Source organism: Capra hircus, chromosome 14, assembly GCF_001704415.2.
Source record: "Capra hircus breed San Clemente chromosome 14, ASM170441v1, whole genome shotgun sequence".
Taxonomy (NCBI): Eukaryota; Metazoa; Chordata; class Mammalia; order Artiodactyla; family Bovidae; genus Capra; species Capra hircus.
This window is the reverse complement of record NC_030821.1, coordinates 81420886-81441172: the sequence shown is the minus strand read 5'-3', so window position 1 is coordinate 81441172 and position 20287 is coordinate 81420886. Positions and strand designations below refer to the sequence as shown.

At 62.3% G+C, this 20287-nt stretch overlaps 2 protein-coding genes across 3 annotated transcripts; both read left to right on the top strand.

The window, feature by feature from the left end:
• TONSL (tonsoku-like, DNA repair protein) lies at positions 1769 to 12925 on the top strand. Its single transcript, XM_018058745.1, has 26 exons — positions 1769 to 1853; positions 1954 to 2049; positions 2198 to 2340; positions 2872 to 3055; positions 3407 to 3536; positions 3759 to 3930; positions 4004 to 4118; positions 4659 to 4804; positions 4886 to 5038; positions 5196 to 5321; positions 5435 to 5612; positions 5999 to 6078; positions 6193 to 6282; positions 6617 to 6689; positions 6786 to 6949; positions 7031 to 7154; positions 7272 to 8029; positions 8136 to 8212; positions 8539 to 8689; positions 8772 to 8850; positions 9203 to 9504; positions 9644 to 9815; positions 10460 to 10635; positions 11012 to 11085; positions 11338 to 11471; positions 12671 to 12925. The coding sequence occupies exons 1-26, from the start codon at positions 1829 to 1831 to the stop codon at positions 12862 to 12864; spliced, it is 4116 nt and encodes a 1371-aa protein (XP_017914234.1). The 5' UTR covers positions 1769 to 1828; the 3' UTR covers positions 12865 to 12925.
• On the top strand, positions 13074 to 18433 carry VPS28 (VPS28, ESCRT-I subunit). 2 transcript variants are annotated; one of them, XM_018058746.1, is made up of 11 exons: positions 13074 to 14092; positions 14869 to 15070; positions 15280 to 15381; positions 15890 to 15918; positions 16037 to 16074; positions 16282 to 16371; positions 16971 to 17076; positions 17178 to 17279; positions 17574 to 17627; positions 17712 to 17803; positions 18182 to 18433. In XM_018058746.1, exons 3-11 carry the CDS (start codon positions 15345 to 15347, stop codon positions 18297 to 18299), a joined length of 666 nt encoding a protein of 221 aa, XP_017914235.1. In that variant the 5' UTR covers positions 13074 to 14092; positions 14869 to 15070; positions 15280 to 15344; the 3' UTR covers positions 18300 to 18433. The 2 variants fall into 2 exon arrangements, with proteins under 2 accessions (XP_017914235.1, XP_017914236.1); XM_018058747.1 differs by lacking the exon at positions 14869 to 15070 and having other exon boundaries at positions 14002 to 14092.

Here is a 20287-nt window from a genome sequence, read left to right as displayed (position 1 = left end):
CCCACTTCCTTTTAAACACTACATTTCTCAGCCCAAAGTAAGACATTTACAAAAATAATAAATAATTTTTTAAAAAGAGGAGTCAAGAGGTATTTTTACAACATACCATGTTGCTTTTGTGGTCTGTAATCTCTTTGGATACTTTCTGTCTCTATCTATAGTTTTTAAAAAGTTTTAAGCCAAGTTTTGTTTGTATTTCCTTACAAGACAGCCTCACGGATGGGCCTCCCAGCCAGGGGCTAAGGCTGGCCCCAACCTGCAGTCTCCCCACCCCAGGCCCCCAGCTCTTGCTGGCAGTGCCTTGGATGCGCATCCCTGCCTGACCGGTGGGGAAGGCCAAGGCTAGAGAAGCTGAGTGCTCTCTAAAGTGAGAACAGGGCCAGAACCTGAGCTGCCCTGTGGATGCTGGTGCTGGAGGGCTGGAGGTACAGAGGTGTTGGGGTTTTGGGAGACACCCTCCCTGTTCAGCTGGGACAGTCTGTTCCCACGGCTTAACTCCCCCACCCCCACCCTGCATCTCACTGTGCCCCTGGAACCTCACAGCCTGCCTGCCAAGCAGCCACCTTGGTTTCCTGTCCCTGGGATCCATGTTAGGGATGATGGGGGGCAAGGGAGAGCAACACACCCTTCAAGGAGGCTGAGAGTAGGCCCTCCTGCAGCTCCTCAAGCTCAGCCTCACCCCACCCCTGCAGCCACCCACTGGCCCTGGGCAACCTTCCCTGGACCTGTGGACCAGCCACCCTCCATACAGCTCCCTCCCCAGCAGGACTTGCTGCCCATCCACTGGCTGAGAGTTCTACCCCATTGGGTCTGATTCTATTTCTGATTCTTTGCGACCCCATGGACTAGCCAGCCAGGCTCCTCTATCTATGGAATTCTCCAGGCAAGAATACTGGAATGGATAGGCATGCTCTTCTCCAAGGGATCTTCCTCACCCAGGGATCAAACTCAGTTCTCCTGCATCACAGGCAGATTCTTTACGGTCTCAGGGAAGCCCCATTTTATTACATTTGCCTCCCAGTCCTTCCAGACCTCCTCTAGGGCCTTTGGGGCGCCAGCCCTGACACCTAGGGCCCAGGGACCCGCAGTGGCAGCGGGGACAGAGAGCCACACGGCCTAGCAGGTGTTTGGTTCTCCAGGCGTGGGGTACAGGACGAGCACTTAGAGGTCGCCAGGGCTCCCCACGCCCTGGATCTCCGGGCTCTGAGGCCACAGCGCCCCAGGCTCGGATCCTGCCCCCTTTACCTCTCAGTACACGACGGTTTTGCAGTTTTAACGAGCGCACGCTGAGTTTTCCAGGAATACAACCGTCGAGCACACTGAGAAGTTCAGTTCATTTTGGAACTCAAACCCCCCTCCCGCCGGCAGCACTGGGGGTCGGAGTCCCCGCGTGTGAGGACTCCGGCGCGTTCGCGGCTGATGCAGGTTCTGCGGGGACACAGATCCGAGGCCTCAAGTGCCCGTGGTCCCCGAGGCCTTCCTCTCCTCCCCTGCGAGAGCAGTGCGTTCCTCAGGCCAGGTCGCGCGGGTGTCCAGAACAGCAGCAGCAAGCGGCGGGAGCCTGGGAGACCTCACCCTAAGGGCGGCTGCGATCGTCGGGCGGGGCCCGGGCTCCGCGCACGGAAGACTGGGGTGCTGAAGGCGCCTTCAGCGCTTCGAACACTAGCGCAGCCCTACTACAACTCCCAGGATGCTTTGGGCGCCTGGACTACAACTCCCGGGATGCTCCGCAGCAGGACGGGGCCTGCGCGCGGGGCCAGGGAGGGCGGGGCCGCCGCGCCAGCAGAGAGCGCGGGAAGTCCGGAACCCGGGGCGCGACGAGTGCAGGATGAACCTGGAACGCGAGCTTCGCCGTGAGTTCAAAGAAAAGCGCACGAGCGCGGGGGCTGGAGACTGCCCTGGCCCTCCCGGATGGAGAGGCTCAGCTCTCAGGCCTCGTCCCTCTCTCTGCAGAGCTGAGCAAGGCCAAAGCTAAGGCCCAGAGGAGCGGCCAGCTGCGGGAGGAGGCCTCCGTCTGCCACCAGCTAGGGGAGCTCCTGGCCAGCCATGGTGCGTGGGGTGGAGTAGGGGCCGTAGGGCCCTGGGACCGGGAGGACGGGGGTGGGGGCTTCCTGAGTACCGGCCGGCCTCCATCTCACTGGCCTTGCTGCCCCTGGCCCACTGCCCAGTCTAACTGAAGCCTGTCCCGCCCACCTAGGCTGCTATGCGGAGGCACTGCGAGAGCACCAGCAAGAGCTGCAGCTCCTGGAGACCGCCGACGACCCCCTGGGCTGCGCCGTGGCCCACCGCAAGATCGGAGAGCGGCTGGCGGAGATGGAGGACTACTCGGCTGCCCTGCAGGTGGGCGGAGACCGGCCCTCCCCAACGCTGGCCACAGTCAACTCTCTGTGGTTCGCATCTCCTGGGGGCAGAGCCTGCTGGGTCTCTGTTGTCCAGGCCTCTGGCTGGAGGGAAAAGGGGGACATGGTGCGATGCGGCTTCAGCTTCAGAGAGCCCTGCACCAGCAGTGGTCACCTGGTCCTTGGATGCATGCACCATAGCCTCTCCTGGGAGCGTGGCTCCAGAAACATTGATGAACATGTTCTTGGAATTGAAATCACCCAGGGCTGGCTGGGAGTGATTTCAAACCCTTTATCCACACAGAACTGCCCTGGCTTCTGTGTTCCCACATCACCAATGACTCCCAGGCAGTCTCTCCTGGCGTGACTGGCTGGTTAGCATGTGGTGCCACTGTCCCCGCAGGAGTGCTTGGCATAGAGGAAACAATGTGTGTGCAGCCTGGCTTCGGCCTGCACCTGGGGGCTTGGGGGACATGTGGGGCTTGCTTGCAGTGGGGATTGGCTCACAGTGGCCATTCTTCTGTCCCCACAGCACCAGCACCGCTACCTGGAGCTGGCATGTGCCCTCTCCAACCACGTTGAGCAGCAGAGGGCCTGGGCCACCATTGGCCGCACCCACCTGGACATCTATGACCACCACCAGTCCCAGGACGCCTTGCAGCAGGCACAGGATGCCTTCGAGAAAAGCTTGGCTATCCTGGATGAGAAGCTGCAGGGTGACTGTCCTTAGGCCTGGCCCTCCCCCACTTTGGCTTCCTGTACTCTGCAGGGAGAAGAGGCTACAGCCTCCCTGCCCATGTAGCAGGTCCCCTGTCTAGGTTTCCTCCCTCTGTGGGTCTGAGACTGGCCCTCAGAAGCCCCCCCACCCCACTCCTCACTTTGCGGCCCTGTAAAGCCCATGCTCCTCCTGACTCCTAACCTTGGATCTGGCTGCCTTTGCTCTATTCCCTTCACTATCTGCAGCAGAACCCCTGGCACGTACAGGGAGAGGCTAGAGGAGGCTCAGGGAGAGGCTGCAGACCCCGAATGGGGGTGGGGCACTGAGTGTCTGCAGGGGCGTCTTCCAGGTTCACTGCCCAAGCGAGAGCTGAGTGAGATGAGGACTCGAGTCTACCTCAACCTGGGCCTCACCTGTGAGAGCCTGCAGCAGGTGGCCCTGTGCAGTGCCTACTTCAAGAAGAGCATCTTCCTGGCTGAGTAAGGCCCCACCAGGCCCCAGGGGGATCTGGGTTCCTGCCCCTCGAGGAAGTGGCCAGGGCAAGGGCAGCCAGCTGGCTCACCCCTGCGCCGCATCAGTCTCCTGGGAGCAGAGGCTTGGCTTGACTTTGTGGGGCCGGAGCCCTCGGTGGGGTCAGTGGGTGCCTGCTCTGCTGTCCCTGTGCAGGAGCCCCAGGCACCGACAGCCCCATCCCCCCACAGGCAGAACCACCTGTATGAAGACCTGTTTCGAGCCCGCTACAACCTGGGGGCCATCCACTGGCGGCGGGGGCAGCACTCACAGGCCATGCGCTGTCTGGAAGGGGCGCGGGAGTGCGCACGTGTCCTGAAGCAGGGCTTCCTGGAGAGCGAGTGCTGCCTGCTGCTCTCGCAGGTGCCCTGGGCTCTGCCCTCGGGTGGGCTTGGACCTTCGGGGGCCTGCGGGCTTACCTTCCTTTGCCCCCTAGGTCCTCCTAGACCTCGGGGATTTCCTGGCTGCCAAGAGAGCCTTGAAGAAGGCCTATCGGCTCGGTTCCCAGAAGCCTTTGCAGAAAGCTTCAGTCTGCCGGACCCTGAAGTATGGTGAGCCTAGGAGGGGACCCCGGGGCTCGACCACCCAAGACAGGGTAGGGAGGGCTCCTTCCTTCAGCAGAGGAGGCCAGGGCATGCGTCCTTGGGGAGGGGGCACTGTCGGGAGGGGCCCATCCCTGCCACTTCCTGTTAGGAGGGGTCTCACTGTTCTCCGAGCTTCCATTCAGCAAGAAGTGTAGGAGGCATGCTGGGTGGTCAGGAGGCTGGTATCTGCTCATAAGCCAACGTCTTCACTGGCAGACCCAAGACAAAAGATGCCCTGCTTAACGGCAGGAGCATGGCTGAGTGGGACTGATAAGTGGCGCCGGTGTACTCCATTGATAAGTAATGGTCACCAGGGTCCCTGCCTGTGTCCCTGCCACAGGCCAGTCCCTACCCTGTGCTGACCTTAGTTGGTTCTCTTGCTGAGACCCCACGAGGTAGCCCCTCCTACCACCCCCTTATTGGGGGTGAGCAGGGGCTGGGTCTGGTGGGTGCTGGAGCTGGGTCAGGCCTGGCCCGGCCATCCCTGCATAAGGCTCTTTCTGGCAGTGCTGGCAGTGGTCCAGCTGCAGCAGCGACTAGAAGAGTCTGAGGAGAGTGACCCCGAGGTTGCCATGGGCATCTGTGAGCAGCTAGGGGACCTGTTCTCCAAGGCCGGTGACTTTCCCAAGGCCGCTGCAGCCTACCAGAAGCAGGTGTGTGCCAGGCGGGCGTGGCGGATGACAGGGGCTGCAGGGGGTAGCACAGCCCTGGCCTCATGGTGGCTGTCCCCCCAGCTGCACTTTGCGGAGCTGCTCAACAGGCCAGGGCCCGAGCTGGCCGTCATCCACGTGTCCCTGGCTGCCACTCTGGGGGACATGAAGGACCACCGCCAGGCTGTGCACCACTACGAAGCGGAACTGAGGCTGCAGGAGGGCAACCCCCTGGAGGTGAGCAGTCACGGCCCTGTCCTGCCCAAGGCTCCATCGCAGGACCACCACCCTCGGGAGTGGGCATGGTTGGGGGAGGCTTGCACCCCCAGGGTGGCCACCCGCCATCTCGTGTTTGGGAGCAGGGGCCACAGCCGTCAACTTTGTGCTTCTCCAGGAGGCCAAGACCTGGTTGAACATTGCACTGTCCCGTGAGGAGGCTGGTGACACCTACGAGGTGCTGGCGCTGTGCTTCCAGAAGGCTCTTGGCTGCGCCCAGCTGGCTGGGCAGCCCCAGCTGCAGGTGGGGAGTGCCCGCCTGCCCACGCTGGGATCCCGCACACAGCATCCCCGGAGCCCGACTGTCTGCGGCTCTGTCTCACCCACGGCCCTGAGCTGGGTGCCCCCTCTCCTCAGAGGCAGATCTTACGGCACCTCCATGCGGTACAGCTGAGGCTGCAGCCCGAGGAGGCCCCCGGCACCGAAACCAGGCTGCAGGAACTGCAGGCGGCTGGAGACGAGGATGAGAGGGATGGGGAGGACGAGGAGGACGACGATGCTCTGGAGGCCACAGAGCTGGAGCTTTCCGAGAGTGGTGAGGCTGGCTCCCTGGCGCCTGCTTGGGGTGGCTGGGGCCAGCTTACGGGCTTCTGACTCCTGAGGAGGGAACAGCTGGGCACCCGGCAGGTGGAAGAGGGACGCCGTCCACTAGGCAGGTGGGTGAGAGGAACCCACGGTGGAGAAGCAGGTGCCGGGAGGACGGGCACCCCAGAGACAGTGGGGCTGGGCGGGTGCATGCGGGTGTCTCGCAGTGGAGGACACCTGCGCCCCACGTCAGCTGCTCTCAGCAAGGGCGGGACCCGGGAAAGAAACAGCAGAGGTCTGGGGCTGGGGGAGACTGACCCACAGGGCAGTCTCAGCTCGGGAGGCCTCGGAGCAGGGACCGGTTCACATGGGGCGGTGGGCTTGGCTCTGCTACAGAGGACGAAGCCAATGCGTCCCCACCGCTGGAGGAGGATGAGGAGCTACGAGGCTGCCTGGGCCGGCAGAGGGTGAACAAGGTGAGGACTGCGGGGTGAGGACTGCGGGCTGAGGACAGCGGCAACGCCCTTCCGTGGACACTGGTGCCGTCCAGCCCCTCACGCCTCTGCCCCCACCCTGGGCTGTGCCCACAGTGGAGCCGGCGAAACGACGTGGGAGAGACGCTGCTGCACCGAGCCTGCATCGAGGGGCGGCTGGGCCGCGTTCAAGACCTTGTGAGGCAGGTAGGCACCCCCCTGCAGGCTGGGCTGCGCCCAGGACCTTATGAGGCCAGTAGGCACCTCCTGCAGGCTGGGCCGCACCCAGGACCTGGTGAGGCAGTTTGGCACCGCCCCCGCAGGCTAGGCCGTTTCCCCAGGGAACAGGGCAAGGCTTGAGGGCCAGAGCCAGAACTGGGCACCCTGTGCCTTCTGGTGGTGAGCATCTCTTTCTGCTGTGATCTGGACCAGGCCAGGCTGAGGGGTGCGCCTGTGGTGCTCTTTGCAGGCTTCAGTGCCAGGGAAAGGCTAGGCTGGTGGGGGCACTCGAGACCAGGCTTCTTCCCATTCTTGGTCGCAGGGCCATCCCCTAAACCCTCGGGACTATTGTGGCTGGACACCTCTGCACGAGGCCTGCAACTACGGGCATCTGGGTGAGCATGGGACAGGGTTTCTGGCCTGTGATGGGGAGAGGGAATGTGTCCTTCCCGAGAGAGGGCCTGGGAGCCAGCTCATGCACCTGTCCGCAGACATCGTCCGTTTCCTGCTGGACCGCGGGGCTCCGGTGGATGACCCAGGTGGCCAGGGTTGTGACGGCATCACGCCCCTGCATGACGCCCTCAACTGTGGCCACTTTGAGGTGGCTGAGCTGCTCATCGAGCGAGGAGCATCTGTCACCCTCCGCACCAGAAAGGTGAGTGGACGCAGGCCAGGTGGGTGTGGTCAGCGGTGGGTGGAGCTACTGCCACCAGCCCTGCCCAACTGGTACCCCCAGGGCCACAGCCCACTGGAGACGCTGCAGCAGTGGGTGAAGCTGTACGGCAAGGATCTGGACAGTGAGACGCAGGAGAAGGCAGCTGCCATGGGGAGGCTACTCCAAGCAGCCTCCTTGGGTCAAGGTAATAAGCAGGGCCTCCTCTGCCCCTGGGGATTCCACTCCTCAGCCTGAGAGCCTTGGGCCCAGTGTGGCGGTCATGTGCCAGGCACTGTCTCACAAGAGATTGCTCTCTCTGCAGCTCCCCACAGCTCCCAGGCTCCACAGACTCTCCCAAGTAACCATCTGTTTGACCCTGAGACCTCTCCTCCCTCAAGTCCTTGCCCAGGAACCCCAGAGGTCTGTGAAGCCAGCACCAGGGTGTCCCAGGGGCTGGCAGTGTCCCCTGTGGCCAGACCTCGGAGGAGCAGGCATAAAGTGGCCAGCAGTAGCAGCTCAGAGGGCGAGGACAACGCCGGCCCATCCCATCCCACCCAGAAGAGGCCCCGGCACGCCGGCCCAACACTGCAGACCAAGGCCCCGATGCCCAGGCCTGCCAGCGATAGGGAGGCAGCCACAACGAGTGCCAGCTGGGCAGCCTACCGGGTGGCCATGCATGGAGTGGGCAGTGCCCAGACCTGCTGCCTGGGCCCCAGTCCACTGCGAGGGCCCAGCGAGACCCCCATCCCCCAAGCGGCACTCATTCCTAAGGAGGAGTGCTTGGCCGGGGACTGGCTGGAGGAGGACTTCCCGATGAGCTCCAGTCACCGGGGCCGCCGCCCAGCCCGCCCCCAGAGCGATGGGGATGGCGGCAGACACTGTGCCTCCGGCCCAGGCAGCGACACAGCACGCAGGCCCTGGGCCCAGGCCCGGCAGAGCCGGCTGCCCTATCTCGAGAGCCGGAGCACACCAGCCAGAGCAGACAGAGCCGACAGCCCGGCCACAGAGCTCACACGGAGCCCCGATGTCCCCAGGGCCGTGGCACCTGCTGGAGAAAACCCCACAGTAGGCCAGCTCCCGGTGGGTGCTCATGCCTGGGGCAGAGTGCCACCCAAGCTGCGGGAGAGGATGGGCAGGGGCCTGTCTCTCCTGGCTTCAGCCCCTTCTTCCCTGCCCCCACCCCTAGGGTCAGGTCCTGCCCCCTCCCATCCGAGTCCGAGTTCGAGTTCAGGACAACCTCTTCCTCATTCCCGTTCCACACAGGTAAGGTGTCTCCTCCCGGCGCCCAGCTCTGTGCTGGGGCTGGTGCCCAGGCGCAGTAAAGGGCCCTTGTTGAGATGAGACGTGATGAGAGCCCGCCTGGCCCTATCCCTCGCCCCTGGGGGACTGCTAGCGGGGAGGTGCCAGCAAGCAGAGGCTCAGGAAGGCCCCGAATGGTCCAGCAGGCCCTGGGATCCCTAGGAGTGGCCCGGAGGTGCCCCGGTGTGCATGTTGCAGGCAGGCAGGAGAGGGAGGAGTTCCGCACTCCCAGATGGCAGGGCAGGAACCTGGCCGGGGCCTGTACTCAGCCCGCGCTCGTGCCCACACAGGGAGGCCCACTCCGTGGCCTGGCTGGCTGAGCAGGCTGCCCAGCGTCACTACCAGGCCTCCGGGCTGCTGCCTCGGCTCTCCCTGCAAAAAGAGGGGGCGCTGCTGGCCCCTCAGGACCCCATCCCCGACGTGCTGCAGAGCAACGAGGAGGTGAGTGGCCAGAGCCAGGTCCCTGAGCTGGGGGCGTCCTCCAGGACTGGGGTCGGGGCCGCTCACCGCTGTTGCTCGCCAGGTGTTGGCTGAGGTGACTTCATGGGACCTCCCCCCGCTGAAGGACCGCTACCGCCGGGCCTGCCAGGCCCTGGAGCAAGGTAAGGGTCCAGGCAGCCCTGCAGAGGCCTGGGCAGAGAACTAGACCAGGCCCATGGCCTTCAGTCCCAGGACCCCAGGCATTGACCAGGGTCCCCCACCCCCACACCTAGCCTCAGGGTTGTCTTCCCTACCTAGCAGCCCCCTAGCGTGTAGGTAGTGGGGGCAGGAGGTGGCTCCATCTGGAGGTGGGTCAGCATCACCCACCCTGGCTCTGCAGCATGCCTCGGGGCCCCGGGAGCTGCCCTGGAGCTCATGCTGGAAGGGGGGGTGGGGTGCCGCCTGACTGGCCACGGCTGACTCCCAGGGCAGGACAGGTAGAACCTGTCCTGGTGACACCACGTCCCTCCCCAGAGGAGCACCAGCAGGTGCTGCAGGCCATGGAGCACCAGGGCTCAGCCCCCACATTCAGCGCCTGCTCCCTGGCACTGTGCCAGGCCCAGCTCACACCGCTGCTGCGGGCCCTGAAGCTGCACTCGGCGCTCCGGGAGCTTCGCCTGGCCGGGAACCGGCTGGGGGATGGGTGTGTTGCTGAGCTGCTGGCCACCCTAGACACCGTGCCCGGCCTGACCCTCCTAGACCTGTCCTCTAACCACCTGGGCCCTGATGGCCTGCGCCAGCTTGCTGCGGGCCTCCTGGGGCAGACCACCTTGCAGGTAAGAGGTATGGGGAACAGCAGCATCTGAGTGTGCACATCTAGCCCATCCCTGCTGGGGAGGTGCGGTTGAGAGCACTGGCTGGCGCCCAGATCCAGGTGGCAAACACCAGACCCTCTGGGGGCCGTGTCTCCCACAGAACTTGGAAGAGCTGGACTTGAGCATGAACCCCCTTGGGGATGGCTGTGGCCAGGCCCTGGCCTCTGTCCTGCGGGCCTGCCCTGTGCTTTGCACCCTGCACCTCCAGGCCTGTGGCTTTGGCCCCAGCTTCTTCCTGAGCCATCAGGCGACCCTGGGCAGCGCCTTCCAAGGTGAGCTACCAGCACGTCCACTCCCTGGCCCCAGGGATTCAGAGAGCCTCGAACCAGGGCACCAGCTCGGCTCTCAGGAGCATGTGGGTGGACATAGGGGTGGCTTGCCTGGCCTGGGCAGCTCCCCAGGACCCAGACCCAGTCCCAGCTACACTGCAGGCCCATTCCTGTTGCTCCCCAGCTCTGAGCATTCTGTTTGAGGGAGACAATTCTACCTGCAGTCCCAGCACCGAGAGGCAGGAAACTGGGCATCCTCCAGGAGGTTTTCCACGGAGGCCTGAGCTAGGAAGTGGGGCTCAGAGCTGGGAGCGTAGCAGAGGGGAGGAAGGGCTGGGACTTGGGTGGTAGATGGAGTGCCCCCACCCACCCCTGCCCCACCATGCGTGGGTGTCCCAGTCTTGGGGCCACCCTGTCATGAGTAGGGACAGGTCGGGTACCCAGAAGTGGTGGGAAGAAACTGAGCTCAGGAGTCTGGTGCTGCCCCCTCCCCAGCGTGAGACCCTGGGCCGGAGACCCCAGTGCATAGAGAATTTCCCAGTGCACAGAACCTCGGAGACAGTGACAGCCTCCCGAGGGTCACGAAGGCTCTGGGCCAAGGCCTGGGGGCAGGAAGGAGCCTGATGGAGGTTCTGGCCTTCATATAGACACCAAGTGCCTGAAGACACTGTCCCTGTCCTACAACGGCCTGGGCCCCACTGCCCTGGGCCAGGTCCTGGGGAGCCTGCCGGCCCACAGTCTCCTGCGCCTGGAGCTGGGCTCTGTGGCCACCAGCAAGAGTGACCTAGGCCTCATGGAGCCCGTGGTTCGCTACCTGAGCCAGGTACGCATTCAAGGGGGCACTAAGCCAGAGGCACCTTGACCCCCAGGACTGGGGGTGGGGGAGCAGAACAGGAGTGGGGAACACTTTCTATGGACCCGCTTGCCTCGGGTTCCGAGGTCCTGGCTAGCAGGAAAGGCACCTGGGTGGCGCAGGTCTCCTGAGATCACGTCGTGGTGTGCCAAGTATGACCCACTCCTCTGGGTAGAAGCATTTCCTTCTGACCTGCAGACTTGGGGGGATGCTGCCCCCTCTGGCTTCAGGGGTCAGGCAGGCTTCACTCCCATCATTCTCAAGGGATGGGGGCGGTGTCTGGCGCCCTGGGTGCAGGGCCTCTACTGGGACGCAGGGAGGGCAGGTGTCCCCCTCCGTTGTATAGGAAGGCTGTGTCCTGGAGCACCTGAGCATGTCGGCAAACCACCTGGGCGACAAAGACGTGAGAGCTCTGAGCAGGTAACGCCGCCACTGTCCTGTGGTCTGGTCTCATAGCTGGGCACCTGGGGAGGCTGGGGCCTCACAACCTGCCTCCCTTGGGCTCTCACATCCCTCTGCTGGGTCCTCTCCTGTCACCCGTGTGCCACGGCCCATGCCAGGGCCACTGCTCCGTGGCCTCAAGCTTCAGTGGCTCTCAGGAGTGTCTGGTGTCACCTGGGGCAGCTTCCCCTCATGACGGAAACTGACCCCCGTGTTTCCACCCTGTCTCAGATGTCTCCCTCTCTGCCCCTCACTGGTCTCGCTGGACCTGTCTGCCAACCCTGAGGTCAGCAGTGCTGGCCTGGAGGAGCTCCTGTCTACCCTCCAAAAACGGCCCCAAGGCCTCAGCTTCCTGGGCCTGTCAGGTGAGCTCTGGGTGTGGCGGCCGCAGCTGCCCAACTGCAACTGGTGACACAGCCCATGCTCGGGGACCTGCCTGAGGCCCAGGTGCCTCCTCTTAAGGGGCCGTCCTGCCACTAGCTAGGCTGCAGGGTGGAGCTGGGGCCCCTGGGTGCTCAAGTGGAGGACAGTGCCCAGCATGCCCAGAGGCAGGGGCAACCCTCACCCCCTAAACCACAGGGTGGGAGGCGCGTAGGCCTCTGCCTCCAGCCTGGTCAGCCCGACCCTCAAGACCGTGGCTGGGGGACCCACTGCCACAGGGACTTTTTCGTTCCTATTGTCCAGAGGGAGGGAGGGCAGGTCAGCCTAGAGTGGCAATACCTGCCTCTGAGGGACCCTCCTGCTTCTGGCTAGGGTGCCCTGACCGTACCATCTAGGCCTGTGGCCTGACTTAGGTGGTTCAGTGGTCACACCTGTTGCAGGACCCCGTCTTGAGAACAACCCCAGGGAGGTGTATTGGGCGAACTGGGGCATCCTGCTGGGGCTGGGGGCAGGGCAGACCAGACTTAGCCCTCCAGGAGAACCAGGGCTGGGAGTGGGTGTGGTGCACAGGAACACCCCTGGGTTTCTCCTGCTGCTCACCCCCTGCCCCACAGGGCCAGGCTGGTTCCTCCAGGAAGAGCCTCCTGAAGGCAGGCTGGTAGGCAACCTACCCCTCACTCAGGTGTTGGGCCGCTACCCACACATCTGGCTTCCCGGCACCTGCAGGCTCTCACCACTCCCCCTGCTGGGTACTTTGTGGTCTCTGAGGATTGAGCATTGGCAGTTCAGTGTCCTGAGACTCCCAAGAAGCCATGCTAGGTCCATCTTACAGACAGAGACATCATCAGACACTGTCAGAGGCACAGATGTGAACACACTGTCTCCTATAGCTGACCTCCCTCCTGCCTGACCACTGGCTGTGGGAGGGGTCTGCGGTCCTAGGCAGCCTCTGGGAGAGCACCCTCTATCCCTGAGAATGATCTGGCCTCTTCTGGGCTTTGCTCATGCCCCTCACTGCAGCTGTCGGGGCCTCAGGGGAAGTGCATATCGTCCCTAGAGCAACGCTGGTAAAGAAAAAAGTCCTATGAGACCCGAGGCAACCCCACGGGCTCCCGCGGGGCTCCTCCTGTTGCATCCTGCCAGGAGCAGCTCCCCAAGGCTGACTTCTGCCTCCCCTCTGCAGGCTGTGCTGTCCAGGGCCCCCTGGGCCTGGACCTCTGGGACAAGGTTGTGGCGCAGCTACAGGAGCTGCAGCTGTGCACCAGACGTCTCTCCGCTGAGGACCGGGATGCCCTGCACCAGCTGTTGCCCAGCCAGCTGAGCCCCAGAGTGTGCACCCTGGACCAGGGCCCCAAGCTCTTCTTCAGGCACCTCTAATTGGCCAGCCCCATGGTGTGCCCTCCCCAGGCCTCTAATAAAGAAGCCACTGCTGCTTCCACCCCTCTCTGCTGCTGCTCCTTGGAAGGCAAGTGGGAGGTGGAAGGCAGGGTTGTAAAGCTTAGAGCCCACAGGAATTGAGGATGTTACTGGAGCAGGTTCGTCTGCCCAGGAAACAGCAAGGCAAACCCAGAGACAACAAGGTTTGCAGCAGAGGAAGGATTTATTCACAAGGCAGCCAAGTGAGGTGATAGGAGGACAGGTCTCATATTTGCTTCCTCAAAGACGAGGGGCTTGCGACATTACAGTATAAAGAAGCAGGTTGGGGAAATTCCCTGGTGGTCCAGTGATTAGGACTCTGCACTTTCACTGCCAATGGCCTAGGTTCGATCCCTGGTAGGGGAACTAAGATCCCACAAGCCTCAGTGCCCCCCGCAAAAAGCAGGATGATTTTAGGTGTGGGGAGAGAACCTTGGAGGCAGGGAAGAGGTGAGATCATCTGTTCTGCAGAGGCACATTTGAATTACTTCTTCATGGGACACGTTAAAAATGGTAGCACTTGATGGGGTGGAGCTCTGAAGGCAAGAGGTCATTCGCTGGACCCCGGAGCAGGGCCAGTTATAGCGTCGTACAAGCAAGCTTTTGTATCAACAATTAAAGCAAGCTCGATCCGTGAAGACAGGTTACAAATGGAGGGTCTGAAGGAAGGGCTACCCACTCCAGTATTCTGGCCCAGAAAATTCCATGGGCTGTACAGTCCGAAGGGCAGCAAACCTTCACACAGTTAACTTGCAGTGTTACTTCAGTTTTTTATATGTGTGTACGCACACGTTATTTTTCAGATTCTTTTCCATTATAGGTTATTACAAGAAACTGAATATTATTCCCCACGCTATACAGTAGGGCCTTGTTTACCGCGGGGTTCTTAAGCGGCAAGACAAGCTCTAAGGTTTCTGTTACCGGTTTCTGTTACCAGTTTCTGTTAACCCTGTGGGGCGGTTTCAAGGGCAGAGCTCGCCGCTTAGAGGCCCTCCAGGGGAACGCAAAGCCACCTATCCGCACCTACCTTCCCTCCCTGCCAAGGATAGACTCACTCAGCCTCAGCCCTCGGGGGCGGGGCGTAGTCGGCGCGCAGGCGCAGACGGCGGGGCCTGGCGCGCAGGCGCGGGAGCAGAGGTCAGGCGCGCCCCGCCCTCGCGCCGTCGCTGGGACCTGCGAGGCGGTCCAGGTACTCCGGGCCAGGGACGGGTGGAAAAGGCGGTCTGACCGAAACCCACGGTCTTCGCCACGCCGCGTAGGGTCCTCTGCGTCCCTGCTCCTCGGTCCCCTCTCGGAGTTCTGTGTCCCGGGCTCCCGGGTCTCCTGGGTCCGTCCGGGGCTCTGAGGCCGTCTCCCGGGCCTGCGCGCCCGGCGCTCGCTGGGCTTTATCTGGGAGCTCGCCGCCCTGCTCGAGCAGGGTGACGATACTCAGCGTGTGGCCGCGGGCCTCCCCTTTCGTGGCTGCGTGGGGTCCCGCTGTAGGGCCACAGCCGAGCCCCTGATTGTTCCTGGCCGTCCCACCGCCTCACGGTTGCTGAGCGGTCTCCGTGTCCCTGCCCCGCCCCCGCCGCGCCCTGCTGAACTCACAGCCTCGTCTCCCAGGCCTCATCCCGCCTTCCCGCTGCACTCCCTCCGCGCCGGGTCCCGGAGCTCAGCACGGGCTGTCTTCTCGCTACCTTGGTTCACCCTCGGCCATTTTCTGTGGGGCGCCACCCACCCGCTCAGTACCACAGTCTCAGCCTGCCCGTCCGAGCCTCTCCCCTGACCTCCAGGCGCCTCTGCAGCGTCCTTGGAGCCTGCAGAGCTTCTCAAAGCCCACATGTCCAAACCGTAGTACATCCACCTGCTCTCCACACCTACTTTGTTTACCTTCTCCTTGTCAGCTTATCTGACGGTCATGGTGCCTTCGGTCCGAAAATAAGGATGTCGTTCTTGAGTGCTTTTTAATTTTTACCCATTTTTAAGTTCTCCGTTGCACCTGGTGGGTCCGTCTCCAAAGCACGTCTGAACCTGGCCCCAGCCACTGCATCAGCTTCTCAAGTGGGTAGGGCTCCTGCTTCCACTGTCTGCTCAGCTCACTGACCATCAGGGTCCCTGAGGACTTGTCCCGAGTTGTCCAGTGACTCCAGTTCGCTGCACCAGGATAAGCCCAGACTCGTCTTGGCCTGTGAGTGGCGCATCCTTTGGCAAACCACCCTCAGACACACACACATACCCGAGCCCACCCCCCACCCCCACCTCTGTCATGCCCTGGACTGTCCTCATTCAGAAAGTTCACCCCAACCCCCATTGGTCTGCTCCTCCAAATTTATCCTTGTGCGAAGACATACTCGGGATTGTCTTTTAAGAGGTTGCGTCGTGTGTTCTCTTCCCCAGGTCACTCCTCCAGTGGCTGCAGCATTTTCCTCTCTCTCCCGGTCACCTGACTCAGAGCTGGCAGGATGTTTCACGGGATCCCAGCCACTCCTGGCATGGGAGGCGAGTATGGCCCATGCTGGGCCCAGGGACCCAGAGGGTGGAGGCTTTCAACCTGCAGAGGCCAGGGGTTGCCGGCAGGCTATAAGGTCCGACACAACAAGGTCCCAGGGGGTAGCCAGGGGCCTAAAGACCTCCTCCAAGTGAGGTCAGCTGGATGCAGAGATGACAGCTGTAGTGTGGCGGGACTTCAGGGTGTCTCAAGTATCCCGGAGTCCCCACGCCAGGGGGATGGTTGCAAAGCATGTGACAGACATTGTGTGCCCACAGCCACACCATAAGCAAGTTGTGGTCGCTCAGCTGTGGGGCAGTAGCTGAGCAACAGGGGTGGAATGGAGCACCTGGACCTGGCATGCAGCCCCTGGACCCAGAGGCCTGTGCTCTGCTCGGGCCCCCGCAGAGTGAGGGGCGCCTGTCCTCTGCTCGGGTCCCCTGGAGACTGAGGGAGGCTGGGCCAGGGTGGTGGCCAGGCTCACTGGGGTGACTTTCCACTCTGCCTGTTCTGTCGCAGCCCCTGGAAACAAGCCGGAGCTGTATGAGGTGAGTGGTGGGCACCCTCCTGGCCACGTCAACTGTGGTTCTCGTCTGCGTGGTCCTCTCTGGGGCCCTGCAGCCTCACTGGTGCTGCTGGCCGACTCTCCACCCGGTCTCCCGACAGGAAGTGAAGCTGTACAAGAACGCCCGTGAGCGGGAGAAGTGAGTCCAGCCCCCAGGCTGCCTGCCTTCCCCACCATGGGGGTCTTCCCAGGGAAACAGGTCCCCAGAAGCCTCTGCTCGGGGTAGGGTGAGGAGGTGGCCAGACCAGGAGCTCCGCCTCAGTGGCACCAAGGCAGGGCTGGCAGGTGTGCTCAGGCCCTCGGCTTCCTGCCTGGGCACCCGCGCCTAAAGTCTGCGCCCCCTCAGGTACGACAACATGGCAGAGCTGTTTGCAGTGGTGAAGACGATGCAGGCCCTGGAGAAGGCGTACATCAAGGACTGCGTCACCCCCAACGAGTGAGAGCCCGCCTCCCTGCACCACTGGCTCACCCTCTGAAGCTCAGCTCTGGCCTCCGAGGCCAGGTGCTCAGTGGGGAGGGAGAGTGGGCAGTCCGGGGGCAGTGCCCGCGTGGGCGTGACTGCACCCAGCTTTCTCCAGGGTTCTGCCCCCGCTCCACTCCCCGGGGCTTCATCGGTGAGAACACTTTGAAGGGGAGCTAGGGGCTCGGGCAGTCAGTCCATGGGGAGCCACTGGCCAGGCCTGGCAGCCCGGAGGTATGTGGGGCCTTTGTCTAGCGCATTTGCGCCCCGCAGCAGCACTGTGAGCTGTCCGTGTAGGGGCACAGCCAACACAGCCCAGGAAACAGGCTCAGGGACCTGGCTGGGACCTGCAGGGCCAACTTGCAAAGTCCAGGCTGCTCCTCTGTGGCAGCCATATTTTGGGCATAATACCCCCACCGCACCCCCTGCACCTTTCAAAGCTTCATGAGGAAGCCTCTGCCCCCATGGCCAGTCTCTGGCCCTTCACGTCTTGTCCATGCGAGCGGCCCCATGTCTGGAAGGGCAGAGGATAAACAGAAGGGACCCAGAGGCGCTGGCCTGGCCTCTTCCTCCAGGTACACCGCAGCCTGCTCCCGACTCCTGGTCCAGTATAAGGCGGCCTTCCGGCAGGTCCAGGGCTCAGAAATCAGCTCCATTGATGAATTCTGCCGCAAGTTTCGTGTGAGTGAGCAACTCCTTCACCCCGAGGGCGAGGGCAGGTGTAGGGGCCCGGGGCTGTGGCCGGGCTGCCCTGTGAGGGCCAGCCATGATCCCTCCCTTAGCTGGACTGCCCGCTGGCCATGGAGAGGATCAAGGAGGACCGACCCATCACCATCAAGGACGACAAAGGCAACCTGAACCGCTGCATCGCCGACGTGGTCTCGGTGCGGGCCCTGTGCACATGAGCCGAACCGCCGGGGGGTCCTCCGGGGCGGGGGCTGGGGGTCCGCTCCGAGGCCCCGCCCCGTCACAGGCCTACGTGGGACGTGTCCTGCATTCCCACCCAGTAGCCCTCTGGCTGCAGGAATGGGTGCAGGGGTAGGCCCGTGTGACCCTCCAGCTAAGGCGAGCAAGGGGCGGGGTGGGGCGGCCCCAGGCCCCTCTCTACAGAGGAACCAGGGTGTCGGGGTTCTGAGCCGGGGGTCCGGGAAATCACACGCACACACACTCGCTCCCAGCTCTTTATCACGGTGATGGACAAGCTGCGCCTGGAGATCCGAGCCATGGATGAGGTGCGGCCCTGGGCAGGGGGAAGAGAGGGCATTCTGAGGAGCCAGGCTCAGGGGGGCGGGTCTCAGCGGGCGCTGTTCCCTTAGATCCAGCCTGACCTGCGGGAGCTGATGGAGACCATGCACCGCATGAGCCACCTGCCCCCCGACTTCGAGGGCCGCCAGACAGTCAGCCAGTGGTGAGTGCCTGTCGCTTGCCAGGGCCCCCAACCCTACCCACCCCCAACCCCTAGCCCCAGCCCTCTCCCCTGCTCACACCACCTGGGTCTGTAGCTACACACACACACATGCATGCACACACGCTTTGGCCCCATAGTCCCTCCCTCCACACACACATATATACATATACAAACACACATATATACAAACACACACACACACTGCAGCCCCATAGCCCTCCCTGTCCACCGCTGCACACACACAGAAGCGCTATAGCCCTCCCCCCCAGACAGAGCTCCTCCTCCAAGCCCCATAGCCTTACACACACACACCCCAGCCCCACAGCCCTCCCCCTCCACCACCGCACACACACAGGCACTGCACCCTGTGCCCCACAGGCTGCAGACCCTGAGTGGCATGTCGGCCTCAGACGAGCTGGATGACTCCCAGGTGCGCCAGATGCTCTTCGACCTGGAGTCGGCCTACAATGCCTTCAACCGCTTCCTGCACGCCTGAGCCCTGGCCCCCCAGGCCCGCCTTCCACCATGGTTCCTGCTTCCCCGGACACCTGCTTTCCACGACCACCCGTCTGTGTCTGTTCATGGCGTCTGGAGTCCCCTCTTCCTAATAAAGCTGTTTTCTGATCTCTCTGCTGCTGAGGGCACTCCTCCCCCTCCAGCCCTTCCCTGTCTGTCCTCTCAGCCCTGGGAGCAGGCATTGGCCTCCCTGGTGGGCACAGTCTGACAAGCAGGCAGGGGTGACTAAATCTGCCGGCCACAGCCACCCCCAGTCTGAGAGCAGGAGGCTGTGCTGCCTGGGCTTGGTGGTCTGGCCACAGCCCCACCAGCATCTCCTGGCCCTGGAGACGGGCAGCTGGGGCAGGCTCACGCCTTTGCAGCAGGACCCGTCCTCACGCAGGGCTCACTGGAGTCCCAGCTGACAGCTGCCAAGGGCAGTCCTGACCCAGGAGCAGAGCCAGTGGACAGTTCAGAACCCCTGGACTGGCCTTGCCCAAAGCCTGGTGGGGAAGCACCCCCTGCTCCCTGTGCCCGCTCCGGGACCTCGGGCCCGTGCTGTTCACATCCGCTCCCTTCAGGCAGACAGCAGTAAACCAGAGACCAAGGCTCTGGGTGCCAGGGTGGGTTAGTCTCAGCAGCTGTGGCATTGGGACGAGGGACAAGCCAGTTTCACTGTAACATTTTCTTGGTGGTGGTTCTTCGTATCTGGCTTCTAAAGGCAACAAGGTAAAGTGTGGTGTTTCGAGGGGGCAGTGAGGAGGTGCGCTTAGGGACTCAGCAAGAGCAGAGGATGACGGGAATGAGCAGGGTTGCTGGAAAAGGAGGAGAGGGGTGCAGGAAGACAGGTGGGGTGGGGACTGGCCGGTGAAGGCTTAGGATTGTACCCAGGAGTCCTGGATGCCAGTGAGGCTCTCAGAGCTGTGTATGTGTGTTGGGGGGAGCAGAGTTCATGCGTGTGTGTGTGTCTCTGTGTGAGAGCAGGGTGGCAGCTGGGGGCTGATGTCAGTGTGGACTGTGCTGTGTGTGGTGCCCACAGTTGCTGCTGCTGGTCCAGAGACAGCAGTGGGGAGAGAACTCGGGAATTGCACTCAGGCTTGAGTCTTGTGAGGCCCGAGGCTCCTTTGGCCTTCGGGGCTCCTCCCAGTGACCTTGAGGGAGTGGGTGGGGCTTAGCCCCAAAGCCCTGCTGTCTAGGGAGGTCAAGGGGCAGAGGGCCAGGGAGGGTCCTTGGGGTCTCATTGCCTCCACCCACCCATCTCCAGAACCCTTCTCACAGGCGCCCACTACTCCTGCCACCTCCACCTACCATTCTGGATTCTGAAAACTCTAGAGACCTCAACACCCCCTGAGGGAGTTCAGGGTGGAGTGAGGCACTCTGTGCTCCAGGGAATCTGGTGGGACTGGTCTTTAGATAGTTGGATGTTTTTATGAACATATTTCATTATCTCAATCCTTGCATCTCCTCCCATCTAGAGAAGCACTAAATATTTCCCTTCGTGGTGAAGTCAGATCCTCATGACTAACAAAAAACCTTTTGTGAAATGAGTGCTTCATGGTATTGGACTCCCCCTTCACCAAAACCTTATATATTGACTTTCCCCCACTGCCACTTTGGAGCAGTTTCTCAGAGCTGAGATGCTGCCTCCTGGGCTGCAGTCCTCATTTTGATCCAAATAAAACTTAACTCACAGCTCTTAAGTTGTACATGTTTTTTTTTTTTGTTTTTAAGTCAACAGACTGCATCCCTGCTTCCCTGTCCATCACCAACTCCCAGAGTTTACTCAAACTCATGTCCATTGAGTTGGTGATGCCATCCAACCATCTCATTCTCCCGTCGTCCCCTTCTCCAACCACCTTCAATCTTTCCCAGCATTAGGGTCTTTTCCGATGAGTCAGTCCGTCGCATCAGGTGGCCAAAGTATTGGAATTTCAGCTTCAGATGAATATTCAGGACTGATTTCCTTTAGGATGGACTGGTTGGATCTCC